This window comes from Seriola aureovittata, chromosome 13, assembly GCF_021018895.1.
Source record: "Seriola aureovittata isolate HTS-2021-v1 ecotype China chromosome 13, ASM2101889v1, whole genome shotgun sequence".
Classification (NCBI taxonomy): Eukaryota; Metazoa; Chordata; class Actinopteri; order Carangiformes; family Carangidae; genus Seriola; species Seriola aureovittata.
This window is the reverse complement of record NC_079376.1, coordinates 13,768,992-13,793,822: the sequence shown is the minus strand read 5'-3', so window position 1 is coordinate 13,793,822 and position 24,831 is coordinate 13,768,992. Positions and strand designations below refer to the sequence as shown.

Below are 24,831 nucleotides of genomic sequence, written 5' to 3'. Positions count from 1 at the left end.
TGTGCTGTTGAGCTAATGAAGCGCACTGTTGCACTGGAAACTTTGAGTCAGGGGGAATTATGGCCAAAAAATTGAAAATGTGATGAGTATCACAAAAATCACATAAGAAACACAAGTTTTGTTTCAGCTTTCTCCACCTTCAGTCGTAACAAATTTGTATTTATCACTGTGTCCAGTCCATTTGACTGTGATTATAATGATACTGATGATAATACCAAACTAAATTTGAGCCTTAACAGTTTGTATTTGTTGCTGATATACTGTATTTAGTGTGACGCACATATACAATACTCCCTCTGCGATGCTATCATGCTCTTCAGTGAGGGTTCAAAGAGATACACACATACATAACAGACATAATAACAAACATACACATATACACTGTCTGTAGAGTCTGTGATCCAAATCTGAATTAACATAATTTAAGGGTTTTAATTTTGTTTTTTTTCTCCCTTTGTTGAGAATATTGTTCGTCTTCTTCAATTAATATTTTTATATAGATGCTTCATGTTCACATATCATTTGTAGGAGGTGGTGCGACAACACAAAAGGTGCATGCACACACGCACACACACACACACACACACACACACACATACACACACAAAGACACACCACACATGCCAGTTAGGCAAGCCCAGAATAACAAATCCAAGCTGCAGCTTTATCTGCAGTGATAAATATTTAATAGACATCGTTTCATCCGACACACACACACACACACACACACACACACACACACACACACACACACACACACACACACACACACACACACACACACACACACAAAACACACATTTTGCTCTGTAATCTTTCATGTAGCAATTACACAGCAGGGGCAAACCTAGGTTGTAATTTTGTTAGCATGTTAAAGAAGATGAATGTGTGTGTTTCTGTGTGTCCATGACTGTCTTTATGCAAACTGCGTGCATGTATTAAGCTTTCCGAAGCAGATCATTGTGCCTCAGCAGAGGCGAGCAGGCTGCTGGCTCCCTGCAGCTCAAAGTGGAGAACAATAAGGGAAAGCAGCTCAGAGTCTGAGTCATCATCATCCAGCTCCCAAATCAAACTGAAACTCCATCCACCCAGAGTCACTCCGGAGACTGAGTCTGGCAGCCGCACAGATTCTTAATCTGTTTCTGTTTCATCACTCAAATGCACGTTTGTGCATAAAACCCTGCATAAAGTGCAAATGATTTCACATGCAGACTTCATCAGCTTCTAGGGGTGAAGATACTCTTTGAAAGACAGCGTGTATCAAACACACCTCAGCTGCAAATCGACCCATTACACACAACACAACATGGGAAAAACCTATCATCATTCCATCTATGGTGTTCAGCTCTATCTTATTCTGTGATGATGTGCTGCTTTTTAACTTTTGTTAGGTCCCTTTCCTACATTTATCACAGTGACTTCACCCTCCGTCCTCTGGTTTCAACTCTAACTTAAAGAAATATTTTGACACTTTGGGGAAATTGCTAACTCGCTTTTTCTTGCCAAGAGTTAGATGAGAGGATCGAAACCACCACACCATTTCTGTCTGTTCAATATAAAACTTGTAACTTCCAGTCCAAGGCTACAGTTTATGGTGGATTGTGTTGCATCTTTAGGTGTTTCTGGTATTATGTCCATGTGACCTCAAATGATATTTTTTTTCATTAGGAATAAAACAAAAGCAACAGCTCATTATTTATTAGGGGGAATTGTCCTTAAACAGAAATGTTGCACACAGACACTAACACAGAACATGCGCTTAGCAACTTATTCCCACAATTGATAATTTAATATTATCATAGAGTTCTTGGACTCAAAAACACTTAAAAGAAGTATGTTGAGTGCTTCCCTCGGGTTAATAATATTATTTCTATCTACTCAGATCACAGTGCATTGACCTCAGGCAGTGCAGTACTGACAGTAACAGTCTGTTTCCTGGTGAAATACTAAACTATAAACAACACAGTACTAGCAGGCAGTGACTGAAATGTATTTGCTTGTACAAACGACAGCAGGCCTGGTTAGTGCAGAGAGACTATACACAGTCGGCCTACCTGGCTTCCCAACATTGCTGTCTGCTGAGGGAGACTTTCTCATCAAAGCAGGGTCTATACATGTAACATACAATACATTTAACGACACGACACAGTCCAGGAGAAGAAAGGACAGGAGATCGACAACTAGTGAGCCAGAGAAAAAGGAACAAAACAGGATTTGAAGGAGACATCATCTAGAGAGAGAGGACAGTGGGAAAGGACAGAAAGGATGCCTACCAAAAACGGGTGCGCTAGCCAGCGTGCGTGTGTTTTAAATGTTAAAAGAAGTGTGACACCAGAGAACCTCTTGGCCTTCTTCTTCATACCCCAGATGTACTGGCTCTTAAACTCATCACAAAACACAAGCACCTGTGCTGTGTGTTACCTTTGGTGGGTCCTCTGCGTGACCCCATGGCCTGCTGCTCCTCGGACAGGTTGAGCCTGCGGACCACGTCGGCCAGAGCCGACTTCAGCAGCTGAATCTCGTCCTCCTGCATCTGGACCCTCTGCTCCAGGGAGGCGATGCGGTCGGTCACCTCCATACTGCTGGCTGCTGACGCACTGTCATCTGAGGAGACACAGAGAGCTGATGTCAGTGACGTGGATTAGGGATACGGTGGCCTGCTGAGTCAGTTAGTGCTGATATCAGTCTGTTAGTTCTCTTTCATTGTGCCAAAGTAGATGACAATTTTCATTTACGGCAGGATGAGATGCTAATACAACCGTGGCCAATTTATTAGATACACCTGGATGAAACTAATCCAGTGTAATCCAACAACACCAAAAACTGCAGCCTCCAAAATGACCATAAAGTTGAATCAATACCTCTGTAAACATTATAACCTTCTTGAAGGACAGTTTGACATTTTCTTCCTAGCTTTCTTGCCAAGAGTTAGATGAAAAGATCAATACCGCACTCAAGTCTAGAGCCAGGAGATGGTTATCTTAGCTTAGCATCAAGACAGGAAACAGGACTGGAAACATATTAAACAAAGCAGATATGAGGTGTTAATAACTGAGCTTTACAGGTGCGGGTGGGTGGACTGTATTATCTATCGCATCCTTGCTTGTTTGCAAATTTACAAATAGAAAATGCATAGACAGCATTTTTAAAAATCTATTTCTGATCTTTTAATAGCTGAGAATATGTGAGTATGTGAGCGGTGGTTTGTTGTTATTATAGTTTACAGTTACAAAATTTACTGTCACTTATATTTACTGTTACTATAATTTCTGATAGAAGTTTATTTTTCATAATTTCCTTTGTCAAGATTGTTTTCTTCTTCAAATTATGGAGATAAGAAAAGGCTGAGTCCGACAGAGGTTTCACTGAAAGAAAATGAGACAGACAGAGAAAAGGCAGGACTGGAATACAAGGAGCAAACTCTTTATCCTTTCATACATTCAGACTCTGAATGTATGAAAGGACGTCTGAATGTCTTGTCTTTGAAGCCTTCGCCTTGTGCGATTCAAAGAGCTCACTGCTTTTCTAGTAAACCCCTTCATTCATGAGCCTGTCTTTAATGTCTGTCTGTCTGTTCTTTGAGTTTAAACTAACTTAACACATTATTATCACCCCTCCACCTGACACCCCGATAGAGGCCAAGCGCCGGCCACCAGGGTCCACTTCATTAATAATAACACACATTTATAGACACACAGACACACACACACCCACACACAGGGTCTCCTCCATTAAGACTTTGATGTCACAGGGGTTTGATGAAATATTAATGTAAATCACTGCTGTGTTTTCCCTGCAGACTTGTAATAACAGTCTGATGCATTATGCATTAGAGAGCAGGCATCTGGTGATTAGACAGATCTGCACTGTGCGTTCCCTCTGTGAATCTGCGTTAAACCCTGACTGCCTGGTAACACTATTGAAATCTGAGGAAGCTCTTGACTTCAGTAAATAACATTCTCAAACAATCAAGTGCAATAATGTCTGGAACACTCTGAAATGTGTCTGAATTCAGATGAAGTGATGTGATGAGTTTGACTCTCTTACATAAACAAAAACCGCTCAGGGGATCCAGGACCTCCCTGACCAGAGCTTCTCTCCAAATATTTGCTTGTAGAGAAAATTAAATAGTCCATTCAGTGATTGCTGCAATAACATACACTTGGAACACAAGACATTAAATTACTCAAAACACAATTTTCCTCTCTGCAATTACCAAATTTTTTAACAAATGATTTTCCAACGGAAAAAACAAATGTGTTTTTCAATATCTTGATATCATGGGAGAAGTCAAAAACTGACGTGTGTTGGTGTAACTGGACTAATGATTAATATACAAGGGATTAATCATTGTTGGTAATAAAAAAACAATTTCAACCAATCAAAACCAATATGTTTTGGCTGCAAGAATCTCAATTGAACATATTCAGGTGGAAAAACACCATTAAATACAGTCAGACTTCCATTTCCAACCAGATGTAGCTACTTAAATCATGAAACTCTTACAATTTAATTCTTGATATCTAAATAATTAGTGACATCATATGATACTTGAGTCTGGGTCATTGCCACACTTGATCAGATATACTTTTTATGCATCACAACAAGTATTCTGAAGTATAAAATCCCATGAGATCCAGTAAAGTCATTTTCATTTAATTAGCAGAACGTGCCAGAAAAGCAATTTTACAGATTTGTTTATGAGTGGACAAATTCCATTAGTGAACAAAATCCTGCGCCTGTTAGCTGGTTATGAATTGTTTAGTCAGGGAGACCCTGCATGAGACAGGATGGTAAATTGGTGCATTAAGCCCCACATTGGGAGGCTTGAGGCCTATAACAGAAAATGGAAATTAACTGATTCAGAATGGCTGAATCAATCAATTTCAATTGGTACAGACACACAGCAGCTAAGTAACAAAAGCGTCCTCCAGTGTCCTGTTTTCTTTTAGTCACTGTCACAGGCATCGCTGCTGCCTTGTCATTAATAGTTTGGACACATAAGAAAAGACTCAAACACTGCTTCACATTGAAACAAGACAGATGAAGATCTACTATCATGCTAGTATCTCTGTGACACTGTACTAAGACACCAGAGTGCTTTGAGCTAAACGCTAACACCAGCATGCTAATATGCTCACAACGACAATGCTAACATGTTGATGATTAGCAGGTATAAACGACAAATCCCCCAAACGAAATGACAAAAATACGTCATTTGTCCTTCTAGAGTGACGCAACAGTATTTTCTGATTTGTTGCACCCATCAGCAGGATGACATCATCTGTCTGTTCCCTCCGAGCTTTGGTTAGATTTAGGCACAAAATGAGTTGGTTAGGTTTAGGGAGACGTGATTGGGGTTAAAATTACAATTTCATCAATGAAGTCATTGGACCTTCATCGTCATTGAGGTCCTGTATTTAAGTTGTTTTGGGGCACTTGCCAAAATGACTCATTTTGTCACTTTTCTTGGGTGGACAGTCGTGGTGTCATGTTTGCCATGTTCACCATCTGAGTTTAGTGTGTACAAAGAACAGCTGAGGCTGAGGGGAAGTATTGGGTGTACTAAAATTTTGAGCTGATGATTTGACTACATGTAGGGTCACAGAGTTATTAAAATTTATCTTGAGGGCGACATTTCAGCTAAAACCACAACATCCTGGTGACGTTAGAGGAAAAATCACAGGATCGTCAGTGGGCTCAATCGTGTCTAACTTCATGGTAATCCAATAGTTGTTGAGATATTTCAGTTTGGACCAAAGTGGTGGACTGACCAACACTGCCGTCCATAACCGTCCCTGCTCTGCCTGTGTGAATAAAAAAAAAAAAAGTGCTGAAAATCATTTGCAGGGTGGAATTAGACTTCAAGGTTCCCAAGGTGTGACAGGCTGCAGTTTTATGATAGCAATACCTCTATTGCACTTCATGTATGCACTGTCTAATATTTTCATCTGCCCACCAAGTGAGGATCCCATAATGAAAACCCCCCATCTGGAGAAATGGAGTCAGATGAAAACTGCAGGTGCACAATCTAATACATTAGACTCCCAGCAGCGACCTTACAAGCACAATGAGAAATATGTCTGCCTCGGTTAATACACTCATACGTTCACTTACAGACTGATTTCTCCTCAAAGGAAATGCTTTCTTGTTTCATAACACACGACGCCAATCTTACTTCTTCATCTGAACATACACTGACAAAGCATATTCCAGATATGAAACTGGATCTTAATATCTTTCTGCTCACCTGAGACGCTTTCCTTGTTCATATTCACATGCGAACGTGTGTCACAGAGTGAATATCCAGAGATAAAGCTTCTATTATCTGTTCAGCATCTGTTGTGGGTCTGCTCCCAACACTGACACAATGACAGCATGATACCATCAGCCGTTGAAATACAATGACTGGCTGTCACGGCCGCGATTCCCCCGGCCCTGCGCTAACATCCTCCGTCTGTCACCCTGCTCCCCGGCTGAAACCTCTGGGGCAAGTCAGCGCCCCAATAACACCACGTTCACAGGCAGGGCTAAAATCAGAAAAAAAGTCGGTGAAGCTTCAGTTTGGTGTTTGTTTTCATACAGAAAATGTGTGTCGATGGTGTCGGTGTGAATTCGGCTAAATTTGCTCCTGATGCGACTGCACTCTCGGGGGTTTAGGTCACATGCTGTCTGTCCAGAGAGGCTGTATCAGTGAGATGTCAATCTTCATTCAACAACAAATCCATCACCCCATGTGTCCTCCTGTTTCTCTTTTATCCCCGCAAAAGTAGATCATTGCACCCCACCGACCCCCCCACCCCCACCGCGACACCCCCCCACCCCGCTCCAGTGCGCTGTTCACACCTGTCAGCCGGCTGCTTAAATTACTTCATTTCTGTCAGTCTTCCTCAGCATCCGCCTGACTTTCTTTTTCTGTCCCCGTTTCATTATTTGGTCAATATGTGGCTGGGTCACAAATCCTGGACGGGTTAACTGAGTCCATCTATCTGCTAACCCTAATGCATCGTGACACGCTGCTCCCTATTACCTTCCTCTGCAAGGCAATGTCATTCTGTCTCCTTAAGTGCTTGTCCATCACTTCAGCCACAGGGACTCCAAGAAGAGCAAACAGAAAACAGGCTCTCTGCAGTTCATTTTTCCTGCTGTAAAATAACCACACCCATCCCCTGCTTTCATCTCCACCTTATTTCTGAGTCATTTACTGACCTCAGTGTCATCAATAATGAACACTGGAGGGTGGGTACATCAGCCCCCCCACCCCCCCCCACCCCCCCCACTCACCCACCCACTCTCATCAGCCACAAAGATCAATGCACTGAAGGAGTAAAAACACTAAAACAGTGCAGGGGAAATGCTTTTGATCAACACAGAAGGAGCTCGCTCACATTTCTAGCAATGCACAAGCGACCTCATGTATAAAATATCTCCTGCAGCATCCCCGTGCTGATCTGAGCCTGCCTGGCTTTTTTAGCTGACTCACTCCCTCACTCCGGAAGCACTGGCACAGACTTATGTAAGGATGCGCACACGTACGAGGGATAAAAGAGAAATTACGTTAACGTGGTTCCTTCTGAGGAGATGCCATGAAACCAGCTGTCTCGCCATGTGCTCGAGTATCCCCGCACACTTTGACAACAATCCACTGACAAGCCACGGTGACTGATGTCTATTTTCTTTTCACTCAGCGGTGCAGAGGAGCCAAACAATAAAGCTAAATTGACTTGATGGAAAGTTCAGCTGCCAGGTTAAACTGCGCCACAATGGGAGGTTTTGAAAAACCACAGCCAGTGTTTGCAGAGAGCCAAGAGATCAAAGAAGCAAGAGGCTGCAGGAAACGGCCTGTCACAACATTATGACAACCATTCCTGTTTTCCAGAGACAAAAAGCTAGTGCTGATATCATCACTGCTGGCACATCTATCTACCAACTGGTTGTAGATCGCACAGTCCCGTTTCAGCAGCACCTTGCCAACCGATTTTAATTTCATAACATGACTGCACACGGCCAGGTGGTGCGCTGCCATAGTGCCTGTTCAGCTGCTGCAGACTGTGCCTTCAGGAAAGCCATTTCTCCCAAGACCAATGAGTCACACTTATTAAACAACCTGACTTCAGTCTGCTGCTGGCTTCACTAATGGAAGTTTGGCCCTAATCATAATCAAGTGGCACACAGGATTACATTTTCTTTTTTTTTTTTTTGCCATGAAGTGATTTAGTGATTTAGAGACAGACAGGCGAGAAAACTGCGAGAGTGAAAGAAGGTGCAGGTTTTTTTTTTCTGATATAATGCACAGTACGAGACAAGAAAAATGTCATGCTTGAAATTGCAGCATTTAGAAATGACAGTCTGTCCCGGCTATGACTGAAATCATCCATCAGGTGCATGTCAGCAGAATGAAAAATTGCAAAAACAATTGAGTTAGAAATTGGACATAGAAAAGAAAAAAGAGAGGAATCGAGGAGAAAGAGAAAAAGTTACTTAAAGTGTCATCAATCCTGTGTGTCACCTGCGGTGAGCAGTGAACAGGCTGACGGAGGTGTATTAGCTAATCAACTGGCCAGATTAGAGAGACAGACTCTTGGTTTAAAAGCTGCCCCTCGTGGCTCCTGCTGGACCGGGGCTTAGGAGCTATAAATAGACAGAGGTGGATCAGGGAAGGGGAAGCCCTCACACATGACCTGAGTGGAGATTAAAGGGGAAAAAACTGTGCTGGGAGTGGGAGACAAACATGGCAGTGAGAGCTTGTTTTCATGTCAAAACAGCAGTCACAAAAAGACTGATCGAGGGATAAAAGAGAGAAAGATGGTGCTGTGAATGTGTGGTCATAAAGAGTGTGTGCGTGGGTCATAGATGAGCATCGATGAGAGGCCCAGCAACCCCCACAAGAGATCCTACTGCCCTTGTACGAACATGTTAAACCCTTCCTTCCTCCCATCACTTACATCCTTCCTGGGGTCAAACTCAGGTCAAATGGGAACCAGCCCCCCCCCGCCCTGTCACAGAGCCTGACATATCCACACACACACACACACACACACACACACACACACACACACACACACACACACACACACACACACACCAAATGGAAACACACATACACGAACAGAGTTGCTGGAGCCAATGATGTATGGAAGCAGAACCTGGTTGGTTTTTTTTTCCAGCTGCAGGCTGAGTGCACGATCAGATGGTGCAACAAACACCATCTGTATTTATGTCTGCTTCCTAAGGGACCGTGCACAAATTATAAGAAGGGGAGGGAAGGTCAGAAAAGGGGGAGGTTTTAGCATTCCCTCAAAGGAATAATAACAATCAAATAAATATATAAAGAAATTAATCAAATCGTCACAAATGATCATTCTAGTGTGCACAGTGGATCATGAAGGGATTTATTTCTCCCATCAGTCTAAATGTTGTTTATGTAAATCTAACGTGTCATATAAAGTTGACCTATATTAAAATTCAAGTTCAGATTTTTGTTAAGTTTGCATAAATTTGGAGATCGCTAATTCCACCTTTAACTTGCACGTCAAGATGGGGGGCAAAAAAAAAAAGGGGAGATTCAATTTCCTGAAGTTCCTGAAGCCATTCTGAGACAGAGAGAGAAATCCGAAAACCAAAAAGAAAAGAGGTAAGAGATTAAAAAAGAAAAGAAAGTAGGAAGACATGGCCCATTGAGGCAGAATAACTCCTTCTTAACTCTGACACATACTGTATATACACCAATACTGCAACACCCTGCTATACAAAACACACACACACACAAACTCCCCACTACACACACTCTGTCAAAGAGCAAGTGTTCATGGTGTGGTGGAGGGATTATGCTGGATATGTGGAGCAGATCTTGCTCAATGCTAGTGATCCCTAAACTCAGGGGGTTTGGGCTTAGCAGTGAGCTGGATTTGTATTCTCTCTCTCTCTCACACTTTCTGTCTCTAACCTCTTTCACCTCTCTCTATTTGTCTGCCTCGCTCTCTCTCGTGCAACTGTGGCGGGGTGAAGTCATGAAACAAGATTAGAAACGAATCAACTGTGAGAGGGAAAAAAAGTGAGACTAGATTTATTGTCTTTCCCTAATATTTATCCTCGTCTAAGTTGCCAATCTAATGTAAGAGATTACCCTTTAGTGGCAGACTGTTCAGAATGAGACTTCAGAGTGTGAGATATGTAGAGCATAAATATGCTAAGCTGAAACTAGAAAGTATTCTTGTAGAGCTGTGCAGTGTGCAGACAGAAAATCGACGTGATCGCTGCGTCAGCTAATGCAGGAATCAGGAGCTTGGTCGTCTGTGAGTCCAACACAGAAACATCTTCCAGCAGCTAATACGAGCGTGATGCCTCAGCGTGAGAGGAGTAGGAGACCAGAACTGTGTTCACACATTGACTGACAGCCGTGAGCTCCCACCCCTGACTTTGAATGGGAATGGGAATTTCTCTGCTGTGCTGCAAGGCTGTTCAATGAGTCTCACCCACAGAAGCCTTTGACAGCACCTCTCCACATGAGGATATGTTTTGGAGCAGATTTCAACTAAAAAATATTCAACAATGCAGCGTTTAATTCTGTGACTACCTGTGTATGGAGTAGTTTTCATTGTTGTCTCTCCTACAATTTAAAAATTCAAAGATACAACTGTGTTGTTGTTGTTAGACTCTAAATCCCTGATTCTTGTACTTGTTGGTTAAAATAACAAGCTGAATTGTAACGAAACAGCTACACGGTTTGTGCTTTATTCCCCCTTCCCTGCATGAAGAAAAGGTCAAAACCTTTAAGAGCCTTTATATAACTTGCATTCAGCAGTTGCTAAGACAGATGCACCGTGGGACAAAGGTATGAAGAAAGTATGAAGACAGGTTGGGATAGTTGGAGAGTATTGAGAGACAGTCTAAAACACTGTTGCTTTTAGTCTTTTCATGGGCCTATGTTCACAAGAGAGACATGCTGCTGACCTTTTCCTGTCAGATGATGTCAAATATGTTATGTACACTATCTATACCTGTAGAACCTTTCTAAGTCCTGACCCATCTCTTAGCTACTGCTGCTTTCCTCCTAGCAACAAAAATAACTCAGGGACGCAGTTGTGACAGCAGCAATTTTGATCACAAAACCAGTGATTTAGAAGCTCTTATCAAGTCGCAACAAAAGCATGCTTAACTTTATATGACCTCTCAGCCTGAATTCAAGCAAGTGAGTGAAAGTAATAAACTGATTAAGAAAGACATCCCTCTTATTGCTGTGACTTTTAGGGAAGAGAACAGAAGCACTAAGTCATGCTTGGCAGCGCCTCCAGTCTCTGACACAAGCCTCTTTCTCAGTCTCAACCTTTCTCCACATAAAACAGGGCTTTGTCCCTCAGTAACAAACAACCAGGAAGGAACAGGAGGCGGGACGCTTGTTCCATCCAACATGTGTGTGTGTTTGTTTGTTTGTGTGTGTGTGTGTGTGTGTGTGTGTGTGTGTGTGTGTGCGTGCGCGCGCGCACTGGTGTTGTTTCATCCAGTAACAGTGTTGTTATGGGAAACCAGATTTCCATTTTGGTGTGAGAATGGTCTCACACGCATACAGAGTCACTGTGCGCCAGAGACTGAACATGGGCCAAATGTATATATCTGCCATCTGGAGGGGAGAGAACATACAGTGGCACGGTTGGCAGCAGACAAGATCATTGCACAACAAGACTGAAGAGAGGTGTTTCACTTTTGGTCTGCTTCTATTCTTGAATCCTACCCTCCAATGCACTGCTACATGTCCGTGATGTGCAGTGCAGTTACTATTTGGTTCTACTAAACCAGCCATGTCTGCTCCTACATGCAGTCTATTTTCACAAGCATAGCTTTGACATTTCCCTGAAACACACCTGAGACGGCTGCATCCAGCTATGTTTAGCTATAAAGCTCATTACATTTATTTTGCTCACTGTGATCACAGTGCACTGTTGCTGAGGACAGGCATCAATCTGAGCAGACTGCAAGCGGGGATGGATTACTGAACAGGCCTACTGTACTACAGCCGACAGTTTGAAGTGAATTCTTGTTGAAATGTCAACGAACCAACTACAAAGACAATTAACAATGACATAGAGAGAGAAACAGCTACAATGAGAAAAAAAAACAAGAAGACACAAAACAATGACAAAGAGACACAAAACACAGGCAACGGTACACAAAACTCTTTCAGTCTGGGGGTCTTGCTCCTGCGTAGGAGATGTGCGGGGCCTTTCAGATGGCTGCTGGGCCCAGGGGCCCTTTGTCTCATAATCTGTCCATGTGTACAAAGGACATCTGATTAGACAAACGTGCAATTCACTGGGCTTGGAGTGGGTTTTGATTGTAAGGCTGGAAAAAAAACTGTAACGTTTTCTTCATGAATTTGAGAAGAGAGGTGGTCCTTGCTGTAACAGTTGTGCTTTATATCAGTTCTGGCTGATTTAGGTGGATCTGTGCAGCACCTCTGAAAGTCTTGTCATCATTTAAATTCTTCCCATAGCTCACTGATTGGACCAGTCACCCTTTATGCAGTTGCTGGGCTTAATAACAACACTGGACTGTCAAAGGAGATCACATTTTCCTTTACCCATCACTGAAACTGACAAAGTGACAATAACAGAGGGGAAAACAAACCGAATAATCATATCCATCCTCTTTCCTCTCATCTCTGCACCTGTGTTTTTAATGAAATTTCTAATGGGATTCTCCTCTTTTCCTTCTCCATCTGTTACAGACAGGCTGAATGCAAGCACACACACACACACACACACACACACACACACACACACACACACACACACACACACACACACACACACACACACACACACACACACACACACACACACACACACACACACACACACAGAGCTGGGGCTTCCCGCTTGGGTCTTCCATTAACAACAGATGTAAGAGACCAATTAGGGTGCTGAGCAGCCTGTGGGAGCTGCACCACGGGCACCAAGAGGTTAATTATATCTGTTCACATCACAACTGGACATATGAAATCTTGGCCAGGGTTTCGAGATGAGGAGCAACCAAACCGATGGGCCACAACTTTAGGCCCACTGGAGACAATACGCTGATGAAGATAATTACCATAAATATAATCGAGCTGACGCTCAACTTGTCACAGTAATTGAATTTATCTTTAATTAATACTAAACGGTTTGCTGACGTACTGTGAGATTAAAAAGGGATCTTTATGCATCTGCACACATGAATGCGGGAATACATACCTGTGTGCACTCAGATGATTTCTGCTGGAAACCATTTGCATCCTAATTTTAGACACATTTGAATAAGTGAGCGTTTTGGAGCATCTTCATATGTAAAAATCCACAATTCCATCCCTCTTTTCTTGTCTTGATTGGACAGAATAGCTTTAGTGACAGCATCAGGAAACAAGCAAAGACTAAAAATAATTTAGTAAATAATTTAATAAATCTCTTTGGGATTCTGCTGACTTGTGTGATTTATTACTAGTCACCCTCCCCCGCAGGTAGAACTGAACACTCTGCTGAGCACATTTAATGTTACCATGCAGAGTGGAAGCATCCGACTTTCCTCTGGAGCACAAGATTCTTTTTCTGGCTCTTTCATGGTATTTTTACGCATTCATGACATCCAGTTCAAAGACTCATGCAGCCTGCGTGTCTCCTCTCCTGACCTTGTGATAGTATGCGCACACACACACACACACACACACACACACACACACACACACACACACAGACACATATAGTGAACTTGAAGATGGACACACATAGCCTGACGGTGCCTCTCTCTTTCATGTTTGACTGCCAGAAGCATGAGTTACACACACATACATACACACGCAGAGTCAGTGTATATATTTAGCACAGGAACTCACACACACTCCAGTTTTACATGCCTGATTGTTTTAGTGGGTCATGGCATGAGGCTGTGTGAATGTGTGTTAGTGGAGAAAAAGACATGCAGGACAGGGTGAGGGAGAGGGAGAGAGAGAGAGAGAGAGAGAGAGAGAGATACTCGGTTCAACAACAAATGGTATCCTCTGCCTGCTGGCTCACTGAGACTCTGTTTCCATGAGCACACTGACTCCTAACCTTGCCCCTGAATAAAATGCAAAACAAAACACAGTGTGCAGAGATCAAACCATCTCCCAGATCATGTGTCTGGAGAAGAGAAAGAAAGTGGCTCATTTAAATATCATGATACTGGTGCTGGAGTATGGATAAACAAACCATATTTGATATATTGTGATATCAATATTGTATTTTGCTATAAGAAGGGGAAAAAGCGACATCATTTTGTTTTTAAAAAGCTCAAATGTCATGACTAGGGCTGCAACTAAAGATTATTTTTATTATCGATTACTCTGATAGTTATTTTCTCAATTAATCCATTCATTGTTTGGTCTGTAAAATGTCAGAAAAGAGTGTAAAATTAGCATGAAATGTCTAGAAACTTCGACAAACACAACAAGCAAACCCTCACAATTAAGAGGCTGAGAACTGGGAAATATTCTGGAAAAATTGATTCTGGTTAAACTTTTGGTGCAACAAAATGCGACCAGAGATAAGTTGCTGTTGTAAAAGTTGTTTACAACACCACTGTGCTGTGTTTTGCCATTTAATAAGCCTTTAAACACATAAATCTCTTCCTCCAACTGGACTTTCCAGGCTGTGTTTGTGAAACAACACACAACAAACCCCTGTGCTGTTCAAGTTCAAAGCAGGTCTTTTTTTTGTGTGTATGTTAGGATTACATTTTATCGACTGTATGCTTTTGTATATGTGTGTGTGCGTGTGTGTGTGTGAGCGCGGCCTAATCGATTAATCGACTGGTCATTTCAGCTCTAATCATGACTCAACTTTACATTTCATTTGTACAAAAAATACATCCACAGCTGCTTCTAAACTGACTCTCTGGTTGAATATCTTTAGGTTTTGCACTGTTTTTCACAAGACAATTTATTGATTCGATGAGAAAACAATAGGCAGATTAATTGATAAGGAAAATATTTGCTGGTTGCAGCCCTAATACATTGCACATATAATCATATTTTGTCAAGGAAGCAGATTATGAAGATGAAAATTGTTTAAAATGTTCACTCAATTTCACTTGCATGTTGTCAGAAATGATACTCTACAACACACTGCACGACACAGATACAGTCTTATCGTCTCAGAAATGCCCAGTAGAAAAATTCATTAGGGGGAGAGCAGGATGTCAGGGTCGAGCCTGGCACCACATGGACACCAGACTCTTGTGGTGACGTAGGTGGCATCGCTTCTCAGCTGGCAACGAGGGAGCCACAGATCTGCTGGCTCGGACCGAACTCAAACACACACAGCTTGACTCTCCTGCAGCACAATCTGCCGCTTTAGACGACGCACCACAGAGCAGGAGAGGCAGCCTCCGTAGCCCGCTGCAGACACTTAATACAGCTGTAGCATGTACATGTCTGATCAGCACACACTGTCACTCTGTGCAAATGTTCGCAGTTAATGGCTCACTATTCTGCATAATGAAAGCGAAAGTGCGGGGCGAAAGCCTTATCAGGAGAGCAGGGGGAAAAAGTGAGGGAGATAAGGAGTGGGGGGGAGAAGGGGGGATGGGGGGGCAGCATGACTCGTGACTTGAGAAGCTCAAACCGCCCTGCTCAAAATATCTGGAGATAAAAAAAAAGAAATTAAAAATTAAAAAAACTGAAAGCAGAAAAAGCACTCTGAGATCCACTTGGGGCATTCACTCGAGATCAAACAAAGCCCGGGAGAGAAGGAGAGAGAAAATGTAACAGAAAAGGTTTGAGACAGAGGGAAAGTAAAGCAAGGTGAAGGACAGAAAGAGTCTGAGTTTTAGACGATGAAGAAATCCAGCGACGCTGAGGAAGATGAAAAGAACTGAGAGAGTGGTGTGTGCTCACTCTGACACAGCTAAAGGAAATCAATGTGAGCCTTTAAGTGAAGCAGCAGCAGTGGATGAGTTATCCCATTCAGATCAATATGTATCATACTGCTGCTCTGACACATGTTACAGTTACAGATGAATATGGGCAGAGACACACACCATTTCTTGATATCCCCCTCCCTAACTGTTTCACCATTGACATTTTTTTGCGCAGTTTTACATGAGGGGTGGACATATCAGAGTGCAGGGCAGCTCGTCTTTATGAGGCATTGATGGATAAGGCCAGAGAGTCAGAGAAAAAGAAGAATGAAGAAAGTGAGATGTGGCTTAGTAGGAGGAAATAAGGTCATGGAGTAGATATTTTCAGTACATTTTCAAGCTGGGAAAGCCCTCCACAGAGGGGCATAACACAAAAATACTTCTCACTGTTTGAGGCAAAATTGGACCAAAACAAAGGTTTGATCATCACTATTTGAACTAGTGTTTCAGTACAGCTTCTAGATATAGGAAAACAAAAGTCAGTGAACCCTCCTCCTCCTCCTCCTCCTCCCACTCCCTGTCATCCTTTCTTGGCTACTGCGGTTGGTTACGCGAGCGAGACTTTAATCCTAATCCCTCTACACGTGCCATCATCAATCAGGGTTGGGATGGAGATACCTACAGATGCACAGCCAAGAACGGGGCAGAGACTGGATGGAGTCTTGTCACCTCTACTGTGAATCAAAACACCTCCAACAAACATCAAACGAGCCTCCGTCTTTATTAATTTCCCTCTACGCCCCACGTGTCCGTCCCATCCATCTGCACGCCGTCTTCTCTCTGTCTCTACTTTTTGGTGGGAAAGATTTTCTGATTAAGTCAACATTTGGTTTTTCAAATTAAAATTCCTTTCCTGTTTTTTTTTTTTTGCTCCTGTCCTCCATCTACCCCCGTTTCCCTCTTCACCCTGCCCCCTCTGAGATCTTGCTGGCATGTTTTGGTGGCACGGTGCGGTTGCTGGTGGGGTGAGGGCAGTGTCACTGTGCCCGTGGCTGCACAGCACGAGTGTGGAGCAGGAAGATAAAGGGACGTTTGATCCAAATCTGAGCAGACATCATTATCTCAAAAAGGTAAATGAAGGAATCACACGAGCGAACGCAGGAGAATGGATTTGATGGGGAGGCCGGGCACTGTGAGATGAACATGAGTGGGTGATCATCAGTGTTAAAGTGCTGTAAGTGAGCCGGATTTACTTATTAACAGATTTACTTATTAACACATCAGGAGCTTTTGGTGCATCAGGAGCTAATGAACAAGGAATCACATTCACTCATGTTTTTGCTCTAATGGCTGTGCAAGTCTTAGCTACACATCTCCCAAGCTCAACATGACTGCCAATTATTGTTCAAAGCAGAGCCTTTTAAGCGTGTTTCAACTAATTTTCTACCTTCTATTCTTCCATTCTTTTCTGTGTGAAAACCTTCAGAGATTTTCATGGCTAGGTTCACATTTATTTTTTTAAGTCTACCTTAAAAACAATACTCACATACCCAAATGCACATGCTATGTGTTAGTGGATGCTGTAATTGTTCCTACTGGCCACAGAGATCCCTTCTTAAAGCACTTTCAATGTAAATGATGGATGACGGAGAAGAGAGACAAATACATTCTGTATGGGCATGTCAGAACTGTTTTGAGATTGACTTGAAAAAATTTGAACCCACTTGAAAACTTGGGTAATCTTGAGTGAGATCGGAGCTGAAACGATGTCGACTGACAGAAATTTAATCTGCAACAACGTCGATAATCAGGATTGATGCATTGTTTATTTATCAAGCAGAACTGCCAAACATTCACTCCTTCCACGACCTCAAGCATCTAATTTCTATCATTGTTTTCTATCATTTGTTTGGATTTAGCACATGAAGTCCGAAAAAACAAGCCACCTCAGAGTTTGGGAAACGTTGATGGGTAGTTTTCGCTACTTTCTGACATTTATAAACTAAACAAATGTATCGATTAATCAAGTAATTAATTGATAGATTATTAAAAATGCACAACAATCCATAAAAGTGAACAATTCGTGAAATTCCTTCGATAAAATATTTGCGAAGGGAGGCCTAAAACTTTTGGGAGGTGCATTCAGGGACACTCCAACATCTGCCAACTGAAATTCAACATCCTAAAAGCATTACTGTTGTAATACAAATTCAAAGGTGGAGGATGAACAATAAGCAGACAGGAAAATGTAGAAAGAAAAGTTGCAATTCTTTTGTAAGTTAATTTTCAAATGGCTTTGGAAACTGGTCTGGCAAAGTTTAGACAGAAAAAACAGGCAAAAGCCCTGGGATTAGCTTTTAAAGTGATGATAACATCAAATGCTCACTTTCTTCTCCTTAAAATGGAAACAACACTGCCAATCTGATATCATGACTTCAGTAAATTCTATAAAAACAAGAGCAATCTTATTACCAGCTGCACAACACAAAGTAATTCAATCAAATCTGTCCTCTCCTCCAGACCCAGCTGATTCCAAATGTGAAAAAGCTTCTCTCCAGGATTCACTTCCCTCATCAGCTGTAATCACTGTGTGTGTCCTAGTGTGTAATGGGGCTAATTTTCAGTTAGCCTGAGCTAGCCCCGACCTCCTGAGGACAAAGCATTGCAGCCCCGCGCAGGTTTCTGCAGTTTAGCTGACCTAGTCTCTGAACATTAGTCTGGTTGGATGCTCCACAACACACGGGCTGAGAGAGGGAATGAATGACATCATTGACTTTTGCTTTGAGTGGATCTGGGTTCAGCTGGACGACAGCAGCAGAGGAGTATGAAGTCACTCTGGCCTACAGGCCCAACACACATACAAACACACGCATACACACTGGTCCTGCGCATGTGTGAGCACACTCCCACTGACATACACACATCAGCCACACACACACAAACACACACATACACAGACACACACACATACACACACACTAGGCTCACCCAATTAAGTAGTCTGTTGGAACAGGGAACAAGGCACAGCTCCCTTGCCGTGAAGTGAAGTCTGTGTTGGATGTGTGTGAGTGTGTGTGTGAAGTAAAGAAAGAAAGAAAGAGAAAGAGAGAGAAAGCAGAGGGTTGGAGGTTGGAAAATCCCTGGCAACAGCCCCTGAGCAGCATGTCTTATTTCATCCACTTTCTCGCAGAGAGGAAACATGACATTGCAAGGGATTACAAACAACCTTGCAGTGTCAGACAAATCACAGACTCTCCCTCTGCTCACAGTCATGACATCCTAAAAAAGTAAATAAAAAAGACATCTTAGAGAAGAGTTAAATAAATCTAAGTAGACAAAGCGTAGCTTGGATTCTGTTTGGAAAAAAAAAAGAAAAAAGGACAAGACCAAATTTGAAAAAGAGCCTAAATCTCCCTCGCCATATTTCACTGCTTTGACAGCAAGCTCCCGTCACCTGTCATCAAACCACTGAGCCTGGGGGGCAACACATACAGTAAATGCTGAAAAAGCTGTACCTGCCACGACGCTATAATTAGCAAGAGTTTTAAAGGTCAGTCATTTCCTCAGAGGAAGCCGTAGCGCCTCTATTACTGTACAGCCACCTCTACACCTGTTTTTCAGGTCAATCCGACCGACCCACCTCAGGTGTTATCATTGGCACCGTCAGCACGTTGCTCATCACAAAGGCGCATACACACCTTTCTCTTCCCTCAGTTATTTTGGGTTATCAGAAATCAGCAACTATTTTTTCTAACATGAAAACCATGGAATGGATTCAATCTGATGCCCCACCTTTGTTACTTATTCCTGTTTCCTTACGCTGCGTACCATCAAAAATGAAGCAGATGTACCATTTCTAATTTGTCATTTATGGACTTCATGCACCAAGGGAAGCTGTGCAGAAAAACCTCTTTTCTTTATAGACGTCATTCATCTTTATATGATCTATATCTCAACTACAAGCTTCTCTAACTCATCTGTTTCCCTTCGTCTGCATCTCCTCCTTTGTGGCTGCTATAAATTTAATGAGAGAAATCCATGAGGGATAAAAAGCTTTTAACTGGATTCCTCACATCAGTGATTCATGAAAGTAGAAGAAGTACCCATGTATCCATGGCAGGAGATACCTCTGTGCAATTCCACATGCATGATTTGCGCTGTTAGAGAATAATACCACTGCCATCCCATCAAGCACTAGCAGAGTGCTTACACAGCACAGTAAATAATATTGATTTTTTCATTATCCACCAATGGCAATTACGTTACTCTATGCTTTAACAATGACAGTTTACTCTCACTAACCAGCACCACACAGTCACTGCGACTGCTATACCTACACAATGAAAAATCCTAAATGTACAATAAACACAATGCAGATGGCAAACTGAGGCGGACAGGAGCAGACTCTTTTAGGGGAGTTCCACCCTGCGCATGATACACATTTCATTTTCTCTTTAGTTAACTGGTTGAGCGGAGCTCAACTACGACCTGGTTTAAACTCCCTCTGCCACAGTAATCTCTGTTAGGGACACAGGTTATTGTGTAGGAGATAATCCCCTTTGTTTGGCGGGCTCACTAACTGTCAGCATGCCAGCACTCAACTGGGCAACATTCAGTTCAAAACAATACATTCTTTCAAAGAAAATGTCCAGGACGTGTTGAACTGGGAAACAAGAATGTGTTAATGCAGAATATTATCAAGGTGGGACCTTTTTGAAATTGTAGTTAAGTCTGAGTTTTTAATTTAAAGTAGTGAATCACACATAAAGATTTGCTTTTTTTTAAGAGGAAACTTGAGCATCTTGGACATAAGTCCTAAACTGATGTCATTCTGATGTGTCATGCTGCTTCCCCTCTTCCCTGAGTCACCGTCTCCCACCCATAACATTAGCAGCCTGAAGTATGGTGTCTCCCCCCTGCCAGCAAATATATTACATTAGGATACCGCGCAGAACATGAGCAATACAGTGCGCTGTTCTGTCATTCTTCTTTAGTCTCGTTCAGCCAACTGATCGCAATCAACCAACGCGGGAGAAATATATTCATAACATATCCCTTCCTCACATCAAGCAGAGCCAGAGTAATCAGGGCAGCACTGTGAGAAAAGGATTGCTCCTCATCCTCCCTCCTTCTTCTGGCTGTCATGCTCTGTTGACATTATTCTGGCACTGATTCCAGAAACTTCCTTTTTGGCTACAGGGTGTTTTTTTCTGTCCTCTGGAATAAAGGCTTTACCTTAAATATTCAAATCTTCTACATTGGATAAAGAGCAGCCTGGTTGTGTGAGGGAAAATGTTAAAGTCATGAACAACAGCATAAAGGTTGAGCTCATTTCACCAAAGCCCTGAGAGCTGGAGCCAAAATAGCTCATGCCTGCAACACAGACACACAGACACACTAACACAACGCGACACACAACTCTGCTTGGTGTCAAGTTGAGCCAGTCAGCTGATGACATGTCAAGTCCAGAGAAACAACATGCAGGCAGCGGGGGGAAGAGAGGGATGGGTGGGTGGGGGGGTGGAGAGACAGATTAGTTAGTTTTACCGTTGCAGAACTGTAGCAGTGATGAGGTGTCATACAAGCTGCTGTAGCTGGAAAACCCGTCCTCCATTCTCAACCTCTGCTCCGCTCCTCTGCGCTCCCTCTGTTATCCACCACTCCTTCGCTCTCTCCTCTGTCGCTCTCTCTCTCTCTTTCGCCCTCTCTCTCTCTCTCTCTCTCTCTGGTCTCTCTCTGGTGACTCCCCTCCGTTAGTTTATCGTTCACTTGGTGTCCAAGGCGCTCCCTCCATTCACTCTGCACGGGTCAGGCTCCCTGGGTGAGTTACCATGGCAACCCATTCACTCCGATTATGTCATGTGAACTCCAACCCCTCTTCTTTTCCTCCACTTATTCCTTCCCCCCCTGACTCCAAAAAAAAAAAAAGAAAAGAAAAAGGAAAGGAAAGGAAAAAGTCGTGAACTACAGCAGAAAGAAAAACACTCCCTGCTGAAGAATGACTGCACCGGACCACCGGAGACACACACAGACGAGGAGTTAAGAGGCTGCTGGTGGTTTTGTTTTCCCCCGAGCTTGTCCTCTCCTCCCTCTTTTCCCCTCCCTCTCTTCTCCTCTTGTCCTTCCTCTGTCTTCAGCAGAGGCAGCTGTGTGTCGTTAGCTCTCACTGATCTCCAGTAGAAAAACAGCTTTAAGAGGGCTTGAGCTGAGAGCACAGGGAGGCTCTGGCATAGGCAGTTACTCTGTGTGTGTGTGTGTGAGTGTGTAAGTGTGTGTCTGTGTGTGAGTGTGTATCAGGGGCTGTGTGTGGGTGAGTGTTTAGATAATGCTTGGGACAGCCCAGCCTTCCCCTGTCACACAGCGTGGACGAGTCAGAGCGCAGGGGGGCCGGGCCTGTCAGAGGGATCCTCCTCCTTTTGGTTGGTGAGAGAGCAGAGGAACAGATTAGGGGAAGAGAGGGAGGAGAGAAAAAGAGAGGAGAAGAAAAGGGAGGAGAGGGGGGGGCAGGAGAGAGGAAGAGATGAGAGACGGAGAGGTGAGGATAAGATAGAGAATCAGAGAAAAGGAAATGGACAAAAAAGGAAAGGAGAAAGGTGAAGGAAGAGGAAAGAAGAGGGGAGCAGAGGAGAGGATAAGGTAAGGAGGAGAGAAGAGGAAAAAAAGATGAGGATGAGAGATGAGGAGAGGAGACAAAGTAGGGAAGGAAGAAGAAAGGAGAGAATGAAAAGAGAGCAGAGAGGGAGAGGGGAGAGGAGAGGAGAAAAGAGAGGAGAGGACAAGGTATGGGTAGAGGAGGAGAAGTGAGGAGAGGAGAAAAGGGAAGAGAAGAAGGAGGAGAGGTTATGAGAGGAGAAAAGAGAAGAGAGGACAGCAGAAGAGAGAAGGGGAGGGGAGAAAGGATGAAAAGAGAAGAGGTGAGGAGGGGAGGAAAGAAGGGAGGAGAGAGGTAGGAGAGGAGAGGAGAGCAGTTGCCACTGTATACTACAGCACACACACACAGGCCTTCGTATGTAATGGTATGGAGTCACACGGGGACACAACCATAACAAACTAGCGCCACATCTTTCCTGCAGCTGCCACCAAACGTTCGGTGCATACAGCCAGAGGAGCTCGACTGTGGCTAAACATGATTATCATTCTGTCCTCTGTCTGTCTTATCTGGCCCAGTGCAGACTGCACAGAGACCGAGGGATCCTTAAAACAAGGACAAGAGGGGGAGAGAACGAAGGGGAGACTATAGGGGATTGATGAAAGAGAGAAATAAATGGGATAGAGGGGGAGGGGATGGAGGAGAAAAAGAAAGAGAGAGTGCTTGAGGAGGGTGAGGGGTATAGCAAGAAGGCTCAAATTAAAAAGTGAACAGGGTGGGAGTTTAGTGAGCGGAGAAAGGGGGATATCCCATGGAATAAAAGGGGCAAACTGAGTGCTTCTTAATTCTGACTGGGGGTTTTGTGTATACATGCGAGGTGGTGGTGGTGGTGGGGTGCTCTTTGCATTATTTATAATTCAAGCTTGCAGGGAAAAATAATAAGCCTAAAGAAGACAGAGTCTGTGGCCTATATTCATGTCGGAAACGCTCCCGCCTTTCTTCTTAGATCACAAGACGGAGCCGACAAAAATTACACAAAGGCTGGGACGCTTTAAAGGCGGCAGTGGGAGAGACCGTGAAAGGATACATTTGTTTCTCTCACTGTTTTTATAGTAACCCAGCAGAGGCGATATAATCTGTCCGCATGATGCTCTTTCTGTGCAGGTATCTGTCAGAATATCTAGAGTCATTTTTTGTTCAAACGTGGACCCCGGCTAGATTTGACCTTTAACAGGAGGATGAAAGGGGCGCAGTAAAGCAACCTTTTTAATGGTAGATGAGTAAAGCCTTGATCCGTTTATGGTTCAATGTCGCCTCCGTGTTGTTGACCTCACAGCTCCAGCCCCTCACTCTCCCTCCTCAGGAAAACACAGCACTCTGCTTCACTTATTACACAATAACATCAAGCCAGCAATAGATCTACCGAGCTCAGCAGCAGCACACGGGATTATGTGAGAAAACAAGGTGCTCATTGTGACGCACTGGGAGGTCAATGTTGCATTTGCACACTGCAACACTTGTTTTGTGAGATCGCAGGGATATTACAATTTCAAAAAGCTCATAAAGTAAGATTAAGTGTTGACCTTTACACCATTTGTCCACATCAGTCTTTGTCTGCATCTAGAGTTCATACTCTTACAACCGGAACGTGTAAAAATGCACCAAAGTATTTGCATTTATATGAAACCTCAGATGTTCCATAAAACCACAAAACGGCCACCATATCCAGTGTTTTGATTCAGATACAGAGAGGAATTTCACGCTGCTCCAGGCCCAGAGTACAAGCAACACACACTGTAAACATCCTTTGTGTTTTGTTCTGAAGACGACAGTCAGTGTGGTGTTTTGTCTAAGGGCCTCAGATTACTGTAAAGCTCATTCTGGGTGCAGATTTGGGATCTAGATTAGGGACAGGTCTGGTTTTTGTGTGTGTCTGCCTGTCTGTGCATATGCTCACGCGAGAAGAGGCAGCTAAATCTGGGGTATATTCCCTCCAAAATCCCCCCCCCCCCATGGGTCTCTAAAAACCCCACCTACCACCCAGCGGGTGGCAGGTGGTGGAACCGCTGCCGCTCCACCCCTCCTCGCTCCACACCTCCCCATTGTTCCCCCCATTCATACCACTCATCAGTGAATCCAGAGGGTGCACAAGACACACACGCATAAACAACGCTCTAATAGTCAGATATTTTTGTACAACCTGCGGGGTCCGAGTACGTGGTTAGCCATCTCACTATAAAACATCTGGCAGGGGCTAACTGTCTTGCCAGATAGCACTTTAACAAGACTTGGCATCAGACCTCCTTTGCTTTCTCACCTGCCCTGCTGACTCTGTTTTTACAGCTTTTGTTTTTTGGAGGCACTTCAAGGTTGTA

General features: G+C 43.3%; 1 protein-coding gene across 7 annotated transcripts in view; it reads right to left on the bottom strand.

The window, feature by feature from the left end:
- eml1 (EMAP like 1) overlaps positions 1-24,831 on the bottom strand; it is a 53,075-nt gene that overhangs the window by 18,887 nt on the left and 9,357 nt on the right. For 3 of the 7 annotated variants that reach the window (XM_056393006.1, XM_056393007.1, XM_056393008.1), the window contains exons 1-2: positions 21,415-22,152; positions 2,422-2,604 (exon numbers count right to left, since the gene is read on the bottom strand). In XM_056393006.1, coding sequence (XP_056248981.1) covers positions 2,422-2,604; positions 21,415-21,481 — 250 coding nt within the window. In that variant the 5' untranslated portion in view covers positions 21,482-22,152. Of the gene's footprint in view, positions 1-2,421; positions 2,605-21,414; positions 22,153-24,831 lie in introns of those variants that run through there. The other 4 variants (XM_056393010.1, XM_056393011.1, XM_056393009.1 and 1 more) reach the window with 2 other exon arrangements.